The following is a 14,935-nucleotide window of genomic DNA, read 5'->3' on the forward strand; positions in this document are numbered from 1 at the left end:
ATTGGATACATGTTTGACATTTTGAAGGTGGAAGACTTTAGTTTTAGGTCAGTGTTTCTGTGTGTTTGTGTTTTGTGCTATCATGAGCACCTGTCCTGGAGCAGGTGGCGTTCTCGTCACTGAGGTCACCGCAGTCATCGTCCCCGTCACACATCCAGTGCTCAGGGATGCACTTCCCGCTGGAGCACTGAAACTGAGCCACCGAACAGACATGAACGCAGCCCACCTCATCACTGCCATCCCCACAGTCATCCTCTAAAGAAAGAAAGAAAGAAAGAAAGAAAGAAATCAACGACAGAAGACGGGTTAGGAAAATTAAATTAAAGGAAGGAAGGAAGGAAGGAAGGAAGAAAGGAAGGAAGGAAGGAAGGAAGGAAGGAAGGAAGGAAGGAAGGAAGGAAGGAAGGAAGACAGTAGTTAAGGAGAGTACAAAGGAAATACTGTTTTTTTTTCGGACTATAAGTCGCATCAGTCCAAAAATACGTCATGACGAGGAAAAAACATATATAAGTCGCACTTATAGTCGCACTTATAGTCTTATAAGTGCGACTTATAGTCCGGAAAATACGGTAAGTAAGGACAGATGGAAGAAATGTGAGGAAAACAGGAAGCAGGACAACTAAAACAACACTGGGATCAACCACATTATATTTCCTTCACATTAGATTTAATTTTTCTTTTCTATTACCTGGATATAAAGTTCTAGATTTTTTTGTTTTATTTATTTATTTACTTTTCAGAAGAAAGGGGACATTAAATATTTTACATTTCTTATAATTTTATCAAATTACTATCATTCTGATCAATAAAATTAAATCAAAAAATTTAAAATAGTAAGAAATCCATTCAGATCTATATTCAGATTAGCTCACCGGAATCACAGTGCCATTTCACACTGATGCATCTCCCATTAGTACAGCCGAACTGGGTCAGCGGTTCACAAGTTGGGAAATCTACGGAGGACAAGAACAACAACAAAATCAATGCAGTGAAGGGCAAAGTACACTCCCCTTCCAACTTTACTCAACTTCACAAGTCAACATTTGGTCCATGCCAGAAGATAATGCGAAGATTACGTCATCGACTAACAACTCTTCACCGCCAAGAAAAACAAATGTCGAGTTGGTTTCTGCTGAACTTTGCACCATCTGTCTTATCTCTCAAGAGACAGAAGCACCTGCCTCATGCGTCTTTTGAAATAAACCGACAGTGGTGTCTTAATGGCGTCGCACCACCTTTAAAAATTAAACATTAGAAAAGACATTCTCTGGTTACTGACAGGAAATATGTGGCAAACTGACATCTGCTCGCGATACGGAGCAAGCGAGCAGCCGTGCGATGCCAAGCTGTGACTCTACTGCAAACAGGGCAACCCTCAACATTTCCCAGAAGACGTGTGGTCGGCTTTCCAGTGCCAACTTGATTTTGATTTAAGGAAGCCAAGCATAAACTTTAAATACTCCATACGTGGCTCATGTGAGATCCTGGAACGGTACCTGAGGAAATTTAAACATTAATAAGATGCGACGACTAACAGAGGAGAAAGCTTTAAACACACACTCCATCCCTCAGAGAAAGAGAGGTCGAGATCTGCTGATATTTCTCATCTCTCATTTACACGAGCTGAACGGTTCTGTCGCAGACGGCGCGAGCTGCCACAATGGGTTTATAGCAGCCATGGAGCACTGAGATATTAAATGCATGGTAATAAGCAGCATAATATAATGAAAAGAGATTCACTGTATATATATATATGCAAATTAATGCTAAACTGTACTAAAAGAAACTTACAAATTTACTGTAATTAAAAAGAAAGGCTCTTTATTGACATTGATAGTTTCATTTATAATCTTTAACATCCATAGAAACTTTCCATTGCACAAAAAGTTCTTTAAAGCTTGAAAAAGATTCTTCGGATCATAACAATATTCTTCACAAAAAAAATAAATAAAAAAAAATAAAAATAAAAAATCGTTCAAGAAATTTTCACCGAAAGTTTCTTTGGGGAACTAAAAGGCTTCTTCAATTGAATAATTACATTTATTTATTTATTTTAAATAAAGGTTTATTATTCACATTGATGGTTCCATGAAAAACCTTTAACATCAATATTTCCATCCCACAAAAGGTTCTTTCAAGTGGAAGAAAAGGTTCTTCAAATTATTAAAATATTCTTCACACAAGATAAAAATTATCTTTTAAAGGGGTTGTGCACTGAGAAATCAACTTTTACTTCAGCTGTTGATATAAGCAATCATATCCTGTAAGTTTCAGAACAGAAAACGTTCTTGTTACTGAAATAAAAGCTTTTATTGAGACCAGACCCAGCACAGGATTTATATTATAATTTTTTTTAATAATAATTTAAGGATATATTTGGGGAACCATACTTTGGTATGATGTCTATTTATTGAATATAAAAGCAGATGTTTAAAACTTTTGAGATTGTATTATTGGTATTTATTTGTATGTACTGTATATTCCTTTGTGTAGTAATAAATTGATTATTTTGGATGATTTATAAATGTATTTTCTGTGTTTGGTTATATGTTTTGATTATATATATATATATATATATATATATAAGTATCTTTGTGACATTTGGTGAATTATGGTAATAAGTCTTTTAATGAGCTCGGGTGTTGCTTGGTAGCACGTGGCACTCAGGAAGGATTAATACCCGAAAACGTTCTGCACCTTTGCACATTTGAACTTTTTTGTTCATTTTTTGTTTTTTTTTACCTCTGAGAAATGAATGTAATTAGCCTTGTTGGTTTAATGTGAGAAATATGTTGTCACATTGAGTTCTGGGAAAACTTACTTTGTAGGTATTGCAGACACGTGAGGCATATTTTTCATTGAGGTAAAAGTTGTTAAATTACATTTCTTTAGTAAAGAGTTACAGTAAGTTTGATTTATATTTGAATTGCTTGTTGAACAAAACAAATTATCTTGTTTTATTTACTTGTCAAGGGCAATTTTTGCTTGCATTTGGTATCTGTGAAGTGATCATTTTGACCTTGGAAATGCTCTGAAGGTGGATGGATGGACGGACGCACAGATAGATTTTACCATGACTTTTCTTTGAGATTCTATGTTACATGTACTCAACAGAATGGCTGCCATGCAACACAGAAAGTTTATAACTCTGCTCATCCACTGAAACATTTTCAATTTAGAATGCAGAAAACCGTCCAATAAGGTCACAGATCAGATGCAATCATGACAGCAGTAGGTCACCTTCACAGCTCAAATAAAGGCAGTTTTGTGGGAACGGAGTGTGCGACCTCCTCGCACAAAAACATCAAAAGATATCAAAGAGGCAACAACAGAGGAAATATGAAAACAGATCATGCCTTTTTCTTTGTTTGTGTTAGGACGCTACAGAAAACACTTCAGATCTATGGTATCGTTTTGTCTGGGTTCTCAGTAGCATGTCTATTGTAGTTAAAAGCCTCAGGCCATCAGATTAAACTGAACTCAAAACAGCACATCTGACCTTGAACAAGGTTTCTTCTGTTTTGTAAACTAAAATGGGTGTCATTCATGAACAAATGATGTATTTCTCTGTAAATCATATGTAAAACGACACGTGTTCAGTTCAATGATTTTTACATAAACATAAAAAGCAGAATCACATTCTGATGAAACCCTTAAAAATCAAACACAAGCAAAAAATTTACTTTTTATGTTTATTTTTAATTTTTCAATGACATGCTCAAAGTATATAATAAGATAAAATACCATACTACGGATTGATAAGAAGACTCTAACTGAAATATACGGAGGCTTGACGATGAAAGAGACCAGAAAAATGATGATGGCAAAGATAGAAGAACTTCAAAGCGCTCAACGTGAGGAAGACTCACCACATGTCAAAGACTCATCTGACTGATCCCCGCAGTCATCATCACGGTCACAGCGCCAGTTCGCCGGGATGCAGCGTCCATTCTCGCAGGGAAACTGGCCCGGCTGGCAGGTTTGGGCTGTGGGAAGCAAAAACACAGATATTAAATCACACCTGAAAGGATGCTCGTTCAATCTCACTCCTGAATCTTGTATAAAAACCCAAGGTCATCACAGTGTTGAAAAAGTTTGTTTGCTGATTTATATTTATATTTAATAAAAGACGAAACAATGATTTTAATAATTATTTTAGAAAGTTTTTGAGAAATAACAATATGAAATCTTATAATAATTGTTATTTTTTATTTTAACTATAATTTTTTTTTATTATTATTATTTTGTTATGTACAAAAGTAGGGTTTAAAAGGCTGATAAACTTGTGGTCTTTATTTAAATTTAATATAAAACTTTTTATTCTAAATTACATTGTCATCATAACTATGAATATAAACCTCAAATAAAATCAGATAAATTTTAATATTTTTTTCTTGAACACTTTCTAAAATAAAATTATGAGAGCACTAGTAAAAATACTTATATTATTTGATCTAATTTAGCACAATTTTTTTTATGACAAATTGTATCATTACCATGACACTGAGTAATATATTATTTAAGAAAATAATTAAAATGTCTCAGAGCACTAATAAAAATACTTATATTCTTTTTTCCTTTTTTTAATTTATTTATACAAAACAACATATACCATGAGTAAAACCTTAAAAGATGCTTTAAAAAATTATTATATGAAATATTTCTGAATTATATAATAATAATTTATTTTTTAGAAAATAAATCACAGATTTTCGATGTAATCTCACACGTTTGGACAGTAAAGTATTACATTTTTCTTCCATGCTTGAAAAATCATCAGGATTTGTTTTCAGTTTCTCCAGGTGTGTATCCAATCTCAGCCGTAATATCGAGTAACCGCTTTAAGAGATAAACCCCTAAGTCCATGACATCCTATATCACAGTTTGTGTCTTTCCTGCAGGACTTATGAATGGGTATAGTGTTTAAAATGTGTTTTATATCAATGTCCGGTGCCTATGAACGGGAATTAAGCATGTTATGAAGACACAGATATGGAGAATATGGAACCCAATGGGTATACCCCTTAGCGGGATTTAAAGTTCTCTCAGTGTGTTAAACTGATGAGACAACTTTCAAACTTTGCACCGTAGATGGAAAAACATGGTGAACATAAAGAACTGATAAGTGTGGTTGAACTGTAATAGTTATTGATCACAGCATAAAAAAAAAAGTATCACAAAAGAACTAAAATTGATCTGTCAAGTGTTTTGAAGGCCAAAGATAACTGTTTTCGCTCATGAATAAAGGATGTTCAGATGGAGTTCAGGTATGTGGCCCTCGAGGCATTAATTACTGAACAAACCTTGGTCACGATCTAACAAAGGACACTATAAAAAAAGTTAGCTGATGCTTTAGCTGAACCACTTGTGGTCAAAGAAGGAAATGGTGTAGGACAAAACAGTATTCATAGTTGGAGAAAGATGAAGTCGAGTCTGCTCGGATTTGAGACATAAAAGGCCAGCTCGAACATTCTCCACAATATCTACTTTTGTGTTTAATCAAAATTTAATTTTAATTTTATTTAATTTTATTTAAGAAATAAAAAATAAACATGACAATATTTTTTTTATATAAAGTATATTTATATATAATTTATTTATATATAAAATAATTTACTGCAAAACTGTAATGACAAAAATTCTAAAACATAGAAAAATGTTAAATAAAAAGTCAGGTCTCCTCAAATTTAGGACTTTCAGTCTCTATAAAAGAGCAGCTCAAACATTCCCCAAAACATCTACTTTTATGTTTGATGCAATTATAAATCTACTGTAATGCAGTTTCGGAACAACATTCGAGTGAGGAAATGAAAACTGAATTTTTATATTTGGTTAACCTATACTTTCTAATCAAGTTAGATTCAAGTCAGGTTGAGCTGTTTTTGAAGATTTGAATGAAGGCAAGCAAACTGGAACACACAGGCGAACAGGTGCAGATTTTAATTTTGACAGAGTAACAAAAGACAGAGTTGGTTGTTTACCAATTTTATGCATATTGCTGTAACAGGATAAAATATGAAACAAGCACAGTGTGTTGATATGAATGAATGATATGTCAGTTGGCGAGAATAACTAGTTCGTCATAGTTTAGCTATGTTTGAAGTTTGTTTTGCGTCTAGTTTCTACTGATATTGTCATTAAACTTTCAGATTTTTCAGTATGTGTATTTTGAATCCTGCTAATGAGAATGTTTCCATCTGAGCGTCATCTTGGGAGTCTTGCCAAAAAGTCAGTGTTGTTGTATTAATGATCTATCCGTCTTTAGAGGGTGTGAAATGTGTGAAACCTTTTTATTCTATTTAGACTATTCTAGTCAAGAGCTATTTAATTACAGAAAGAGTTAGGCTTTTTTTCCCCTTGTCTTTTCAGACGATTAATTAGCTCCCTCAAGATGTTTTTTTGAAATTCCAGGTTTGAAAGCGACCTTGTACTGACCTTGTACTTGCCTAAAAAGCCCAAACGGAGTTCAAATAAAAAATAATCAAGAAAAGTGAGCATTTACTTTGACTTATATTATATTATATTATACTTTTGACTTATATATATATATATATATATATATATATACACCGGTATATATATATATATATATATATATATATATATATATATATATATATATATATATAAATATATATATAATTCTGAAAATGACTGTTAAGTCCCTCTTGATAGCAACATGGGAAAGTAATTGGTCAAATGTTAATTAGCAGTTCTTATGAAAAAGGATTTTTGCATCTTGTTGTGAACGTAAAGTGGCTTTTTCTTTTCCCTTTTTTTTTGGCACAAAGCCAACTATATATATAGTTATATACGACTTACAGTGCATTCAGGCTATCAATTTTTACTTATCATGTGTTCCCGCGGAATCGAACCCCCAACCTTGATAACGCAATGCTCTACCACTTGAGCTACAGGAACACTGTATATAAATAAATAAATAAATATATATATATATATATATTATATAATTAACAGAAATAATAAAAATCATAATTTCATTACCGGTAAATATTACGTATAATATAATATAATATAATATAATATAATATAATATAATATAATATAATATAATATAATATAATATAATATAATATAATATAATATAATATAATATAATATAATATAATATAATATATTTTTACTATCTTAGTTATAATTATTTATTGTATGTTATAGTTATAAATTGTTTTGATATATTTAAATATTAGATTTTTACATACTATTTTGTATAAACAAATTCATTTTCATTACAAATAGCAAATGACAGTTATAACTTAAATCAAATAGTAATAAAATAAAATATTGTATTATAAAGTCATAATATATATTTTTTTAATTATGCATTTAGCAGACACTTTTATCCAAAGTGCCTTATAGTGCATTCAGCCTATACATGTTTTTTTTTACTAGTATGTGTGTTCCCTGGGAATTGAACCCACAACCTTTTGTAAATAATATTTAAATACTCTGTGTTTTTTCAACCATGATATGTTAAGCATAATATAATAAAATACAATTTAATATAGTACTTTAAAAACTATATATTTAATGCTTACAGATTTGATTATTTTTATTTATTTTTTAATTTTAAGTCAATTAAACATAAATATATAAATAAACCTGAAAAAAAATCTTATTAAAATGATATACAATCCTAAATTTTCCTCTGACAGATAAGACGACTGTAAATTACAAGCTGGCATGCACTCCTATCCCCCGTCCTACACTCCCAAACACTTGTCATTGATTTTCTCCAAATTCTTCTTTTAGAGATTAGATCAGAAAATTCTATTACCCACAAAGGGGAAGTTTGTCTGTAGGCTATCTAAACTAAATCGACCGCTGCCTGTTGGCAGAATGTGTGAAATTTGTCTCCAGCCCTTTTAGCAAGTGGTACAATACAGCCCCAACAACACAATGTGGCTTAAACACAGCATCTTTACTGCAATATTGATGTTTAGGATTATGTATTTATCCCAATCTCAGGAAAACCCCCAAGGGAGGAGACAGCTTGTACAATAGATGATGTCTTCTAGAGATTTAGACTGCAGGATATGGTTCAATCTAAAAGTAAATTAGATGCCCGTCCCATCCAGGAGGTGTAAACTTGACTGACTCTGTCTTTCACCACTTGCGACCCAAAGCGAGATGCGGAAAGGCTCACGAAGGACTCAAGCTCACTGGGCCGAAACAGATGTGTGTCATGTGTAAATCCTACCAAGTGCATGATGAATTACCCGGACAAACCTAGTTTAGTTTCCTGCACAGCCGCTCCGACTGGTGGGAACGTGTGACACGTGGGCCCGTACCGGTGGGAAATTATACAGGAGGGTGTCATGTAAGACGACTTCTCCTCTCAAAGCAACATATTCTCCGATGGCGCTAGCTTTGAACGCACATAGCCTACAGCGAGTAAAGTGTCTCTCAGTGCTGGGGCTGGTAGGCGAAGTTGTTCCGGATGGCTGGGCGCATATACGGCGCCGTCCATGTAGGACAGGGCTCCAGAGTGAAGCTCACCTGAGCAGGTGCGGTTGGACTCATCCTCGTTGCTGCCGCAATCGTCGGTGCCATCACACAGCCATCTCTTCGGGATACAGCGGTTGTTCAGGCATTTAAATTGGTCCGCTGGGCAGCTGCGATTAGCTGAGGAGAAACAAATGGCCTGTCAATTGGGAACACAAATTCATCTGAAGGCTTCTGGGTGTCCAAAAGTTTCGCAATCAATCTGATTGGCATATTAACATACCGAGTGTACCGTGTGGTATACAATGCAATGTGGTTTTCTACAGTGTCCAGATTATGAAGTAGGCATTACTCTAGTTTTTCATTGTGGACACAGCCTTTGTTTCTGTAGGTTCGGGGTTGGACCACAAAAGTGAGAGAAGACCTACAGCAGAGGTGTGGATCTTCATCGCTGCCGTCTGAGCAGTCATCATCTCCATCACATTTCCATGAGAGCTGAATGCAGCGCTGGTTCTGGCACTGAAACTCCGCTGGGCCGCAACGCTTTGTCTTAAAGACCTCTGATGAGGCTGGAAAGAGCAGGAACAAGATGTTAGTGAAAGAGCGGACACACACACAAACACACACGTGCATGCACAGCCTCTACTCCCTGTCTCTTATAAACAAACACACACCAGGGTTATTATTTTTAACTAAAACCAAAACCATAAAAAAGCTTTTTATTATGTTTATTAAGTTATGCTTAAAAAACGTAATTTTTAATACATACCCCTTAAAATAGTGAGTAGTAAAATAGTACCTAAATGTCTTAATTTAACTTTTTTTAATCCTAAAAAAAAATATATATATATATATATATATTGATGTTTAGTGCTAAATGAAATAAGTAACAATGTTTTATTTAACAGACCTAAAGATTATCACCATAATTAGTGAATTAATGTAACCATGTATGTTTTGTTTTAAAGGTTCTGTCACATTAACTTAGTATAATTTAGTAAATTCTGCTTCCTGTGATTCCAATTTAACTTCCTGTGTCGCGTGGTCTATTGAAATCAAATTCCAACTTAAGTATTAAAAGTGGCCTGTTGTTTAGTTTTTAATTATGCTTAAACCAAGCACACGCATACACTGCATACTAACAATGACCAATAAAATAAAAAGTTAGCAGAACAGGAAGTCGTTTGTGCGGTAAATTGAAACCACATGAGTTTACAATGGATTTAAGGCCAAGCCTCAAGCAAACACAAACACTGTTGCAGCCAAACCGTTGGTTGAGCGGAAACATTTACATCCCCCACTGGAAATGGAAATCAATGGACATATTCAACAAACATATCATATCTGTTGTCATGTTTCCCACAAACCGCCAACATTATTGACTAGCCTGTGGGTACCATAATAAAATCTGCATATTCTGTTATACCATACTGGCATCGCTAAAAAAAGATTTGTTAAAAATGTCCCATTTGTAAATTCCAGAATAACAATCAATTACTTCAGCTCTAACCAGACATGATGCAACAAGTTTCCAGTGGCCAGTAATTTTTCTGTTGCTTATATTGTGCAAATTATTGCTTATATATCATATTATGCCTGGTTAATGATAACAAATGACTAATGGAAGCTTACATGAACAGGTGACGTTGTCTTTCTCCGGATGTTGGCCATCTGCGCAGGTGCACACGCGGCCTGCAGGTGTAGCAAGGCATAGAGCCGAAGGGCTGCAGCCACCGTGATTTGCTGAACATTGGTTATTACCTGAGGAAAAATGCACGACGATGAATGAAACAAAAGATAAATGTGATATTTAATGCACTTTGGAGACAATATAGACGATTGAAGATGTCAAATAAACTATAATATCCATAGCTTCCAGACATTTAAGTAATTAGTTAGCTTTTATCTGGCTGTAAACCAATAAAAATGTTAATCAGGGTGACAATATTACACTGAAAAATATAAATGTATACTAAATACAACAATAAAATGTCCTATTTATATAGCTAAGTCGAAAAATAGTCATGAACAGCACTGAACAAAAACATTTTCTGAAATATAAATGAAAATATAAATGAAAATATTTCACTATATAAAATAAAAATAAAAATATTTTTCCTCAGCTACTGAAACTATCTTATTTGGGGGGGGTGCATTACTGAATTTAAATATTTAACTAAAATAAATAATTGAATTATAATTAAAAATGTTTCACTATTTTTCCACCTACGTTTGAAGCAGAACTAAATTGCTTCCAAAAAAAAAAAAAAAACAGTAGTGCAGTTTCTGCTGGTCATCTGAATCACTTACTTGAACCATCTTAACAAACTTTACATTCACCAAAATGATTTGAACATGTTATATGTTAATCACATCATCTCTTTCTTTTTTGTGTGTGTGTTTTATAACAGATTAGCAAGGAACAAGATCATGAGCATTGAACTAAATGCTTTACCATAGACTTCCACTAACTGCATGTCCAAACACTCCAAATGAGCATATAAAAAATAAAAAAAATATTGGAAATAGCTCTCTCAGTGAGGTCCAGCATCCGGAGAGGACATGAAATGACATACTCAGAGTCTCTTGTACAATGAATATTGAATATCTTTGCTCTATTAAAATCAATGATACAAGTATCTGGCATTGACTCTCAGTGAAGAAAGACATCAGTTGGACTCTACAGGACATGTGTCCACTAAAAATCTGAAGAGATTCATGTGGATTAAAACAGATCACATTAATTGAACAAACAGTGCATTTCGCTTTTAGTCGCTAAAATATCATATAATGCACTGTGAGTGCAAATTACCATATAAATCAACATGTCATTTGTGCATTTAAATGTAATTTTAGGACGAGAATTGCTCCAGTCACATAGCAGATAAAGTGTTTTTTTTTTTTTTTTGCATTTCAGAATGCAATTACAGCGAAAAACAAAACCATTCAGATGTCTATATCATTTCCTGAGGGAAACGCTAAACACTTTTATGTGAAAATGAGACTGTAAACTGAAACCACTGAGCATTTCATAGAACAATAGTTCTGAGCAAATTATATCAAGCTCACTCTCAATTGTCAAGTCAGGCAAAAAAAAAAAAAAATGAGTCCTAGCAAGCTAATGTAGCAAAATGCGACAACAACTCTAACTCAACTCCTGAACAGAGCTGAGTGAAGCTTGTCAAAATGGTAAATAGCGAACATTAGACTATTTGCTTTCCCAATAGGTTTGCAACATGCACTTAGCACTGTAATGTAAATTAACATGTAGCGTATATGTTGGGTGACATCTCAAGAAAGAGTTAAACAGTGAATGCTAATTATCAAATCCAAAATTGCATATATATGTTGTACAAGGAATGGTACAACAGCTAGACTTGTTCAGTAAAGTCTAGATTTCATAAAGGCTTGTTATTTCCACTAAAATCTAAATGCACAGGCAGGTTATAATATATTCAGCTTAGTTCCACTTGGCTGCATTAGCTTAGCATGTGAATTCACTATCCAGTGTTGCGTGCTTCAATTGGCAGGGTCAAACCCCTGTGTTGCACATTGGCAGGTGCTTATGACTGCCAGTAGCTCTAATCACATGTGCCGAAATGATGCATCAAACACCTGGTCAACATCAGTAGTGTAAACAGGATTTTTAAGCTGTTAACTAAGAACAACAGCATGTGAGTAACAGCCATCAACCACCTTGGAAAAGTTTGCAACATCTTCACTATCCATTGAAGTCCAATTAACATTATTTTTTGAGACCCATTTGTGGATATTTAAACTGGAATGTTGCTAATCCTCTGTTTGTTTAGCAGGTCATTGAGGTTTGAGATCAACTGAAGCCTAGGTTACAGTGCCATTCATTCACATTCCTACTGCATCTGAAATGGCTGGGCCAATCCTGGCCTGCCATTGGCCGGCTGTCATTAAGAATGACATTCAGTGTCTCTACCAGATGCAACATACGAGTAACTCTACAGGAGCTGCCATAGCAATTAACCTTGAGCAAAAGTTGCAGACAGAACCGAACATTTATCATCATCCTCAGTTGCCTTACTAGCTCACAGCACCAATAACGTGTACAAATAAGAGGTCAGTTATGATCAAAGCCATTATATCTCGTTAAGAACAAGTTCCGCCACCAAATACGGTGGTTTTGTGAAAGAAAATCTGTGCAAGTCACCATCAGCGGCACATTTCTGCCTTTGTAAATTCCCCTGTAATTCTGATGTACTCATTTCTACACAGTAGGGCAATGGAGAAAAATGGCACTAAACTGAGTACAAGTGCCAAAAAAACTGCATAGTTCCTTGGAACAATTGCTCGTCATTGGAGACATAAGTGGGGATCTGGATCCAGAACCTCAGAATGACAAATCATACAAATTCTCTGCAAATGCCTTCAATTTACCTTTAAAATATGAAAGAAATTAGGCTTATTTGATCTGAGTCCCACAAATGCTTGGATCATGAAGTCTTAAGGTTAAAATTACCATTAAATACAACCCGAATTCCGGAAAAGTTGGGACGTTTTTTAAATTTTAATAAAATGAAAACTAAAAGACTTTCAAATCACATGAGCCAATATTTTATTCACAATAGAACATAGATAACATAGCAAATGTTTAAACTGAGAAAGTTTACAATTTTATGCACAAAATGAGCTCATTTCAATTTTGATTTCTGCTACAGGTCTCAAAATAGTTGGGACGGGGCATGTTTACCATTGTGTAGCATCTCCTTTTCTTTTCAAAACAGTTTGAAGACATCTGGGCATTGAGGCTATGAGTTGCTGGAGTTTTGCTGTTGGAATTTGGTCCCATTCTTGCCTTATATAGATTTCCAGCTGCTGAAGAGTTTGTGGTCGTCTTTGACGTATTTTTCGTTTAATGATGTGCCAAATGTTCTCTATAGGTGAAAGATCTGGACTGCAGGCAGGCCAGGTTAGCACCCGGACTCTTCTACGACGAAGCCATGCTGTTGTTATAGCTGCAGTATGTGGTTTTGCATTGTCCTGCTGAAATAAACAAGGCCTTCCCTGAAATAGACGTTGTTTGGAGGGAAGCATATGTTGCTCTAAAACCTTTATATACCTTTCAGCATTCACAGAGCCTTCCAAAACATGCAAGCTGCCCATACCGTATGCACTTATGCACCCCATACCATCAGAGATGCTGGCTTTTGAACTGAACGCTGATAACATGCTGGAAGGTCTCCCTCCTCTTTAGCCCGGAGGACACGGCGTCCGTGATTTCCAACAAGAATGTCAAATTTGGACTCGTCTGACCATAAAACACTATTCCACTTTGAAATAGTCCATTTTAAATGAGCCTTGGCCCACAGGACACGACGGCGCTTCTGGACCATGTTCACATATGGCTTCCTTTTTGCATGATAGAGCTTTAGTTGGCATCTGCTGATGGCACGGCGGATTGTGTTTACCGACAGTGGTTTCTGAAAGTATTCCTGGGCCCATTTAGTAATGTCATTGACACAATCATGCCGATGAGTGATGCAGTATCGTCTGAGCATACCACGGGCATCCAATAAAGGTCTCCGGCCTTGTCCCTTACGCACAGAGATTTCTCCAGTTTCTCTGAATCTTTTGATGATGTTATGCACTGTAGATGATGAGATTTGCAAAGCCTTTGCAATTTGACGTTGAGGAACATTGTTTTTAAAGTTTTCCACAATTTTTTTACGCAGTTTTTCACAGATTGGAGAGCCTCTGCCCATCTTTACTTCTGAGAGACTCTGCTTCTCTAAGACAAAGCTTTTATAGCTAATCATGTTACAGACCTGATATCCATTAACTTAATTAATCACTAGATGTTCTCCCAGCTGAATCTTTTCAAAACTGCTTGCTTTTTTAGCCATTTGTTGCCCCCATGCCAACTTTTTTGAGACCTGTATTTAATTTACTTTAATTTAATTAACCAGGCATTAAATTTTAGATGAGCTAATTAAGTGAATAAAAGTGTAAAATTTCTCAGTTTAAACATTTGCTACGTTATCTATGTTCTATTGTGAATAAAATATTGGCTCATGTGATTTGAAATTCCTTTAGTTTTCATTTTATTAAAATTTAAAAAACGTCCCAACTTTTCCGGAATTCGGGTTGTATCCTACACAGGGAATATCTGTTGCAGAGCATTTATTCAAATCCAGGGACTAGATTTCTAGAATGTTCAGCTGTTTAAAAGGTGAATGCATACAGGGTAATAATATTTAATTTCCATATATTGTACGGTATACCATGTGTGTTCCAACACAGGAATTGGCTTCTGGGCAAAGCTATGGGATGGTAATATATAAAGAATCAGTCCACCCCTCAGGACTCAGGCAATTAAATATAAGAGTTTCTGGAGGACAGTCAATATATCAATGTCCTTCTATATCTCTCCAGCTCTTGGCAAGAATTTAACATCACATTTACAGCTTTAAATCTAAGGCATACATAATCAGTCATGGCC

The 14,935-nt window shown here is 34.8% G+C and overlaps 1 protein-coding gene across 1 annotated transcript in view; it reads right to left on the reverse strand.

Moving 5' to 3' along the window:
* LOC132131111 (low-density lipoprotein receptor-related protein 1B-like) overlaps positions 1-14,935 on the reverse strand; it is a 238,602-nt gene that overhangs the window by 135,076 nt on the left and 88,591 nt on the right. The window contains exons 14-19 of the mRNA XM_059543053.1: positions 10,099-10,227; positions 8,895-9,035; positions 8,521-8,646; positions 3,870-3,986; positions 873-953; positions 91-255 (exon numbers count right to left, since the gene is read on the reverse strand). Of these exons, the coding sequence (XP_059399036.1) occupies positions 91-255; positions 873-953; positions 3,870-3,986; positions 8,521-8,646; positions 8,895-9,035; positions 10,099-10,227 (759 nt within the window). The remainder of the gene's footprint in view (positions 1-90; positions 256-872; positions 954-3,869; positions 3,987-8,520; positions 8,647-8,894; positions 9,036-10,098; positions 10,228-14,935) is intronic.

Source organism: Carassius carassius, chromosome 48, assembly GCF_963082965.1.
Source record: "Carassius carassius chromosome 48, fCarCar2.1, whole genome shotgun sequence".
Lineage (NCBI taxonomy): Eukaryota > Metazoa > Chordata > Actinopteri > Cypriniformes > Cyprinidae > Carassius > Carassius carassius.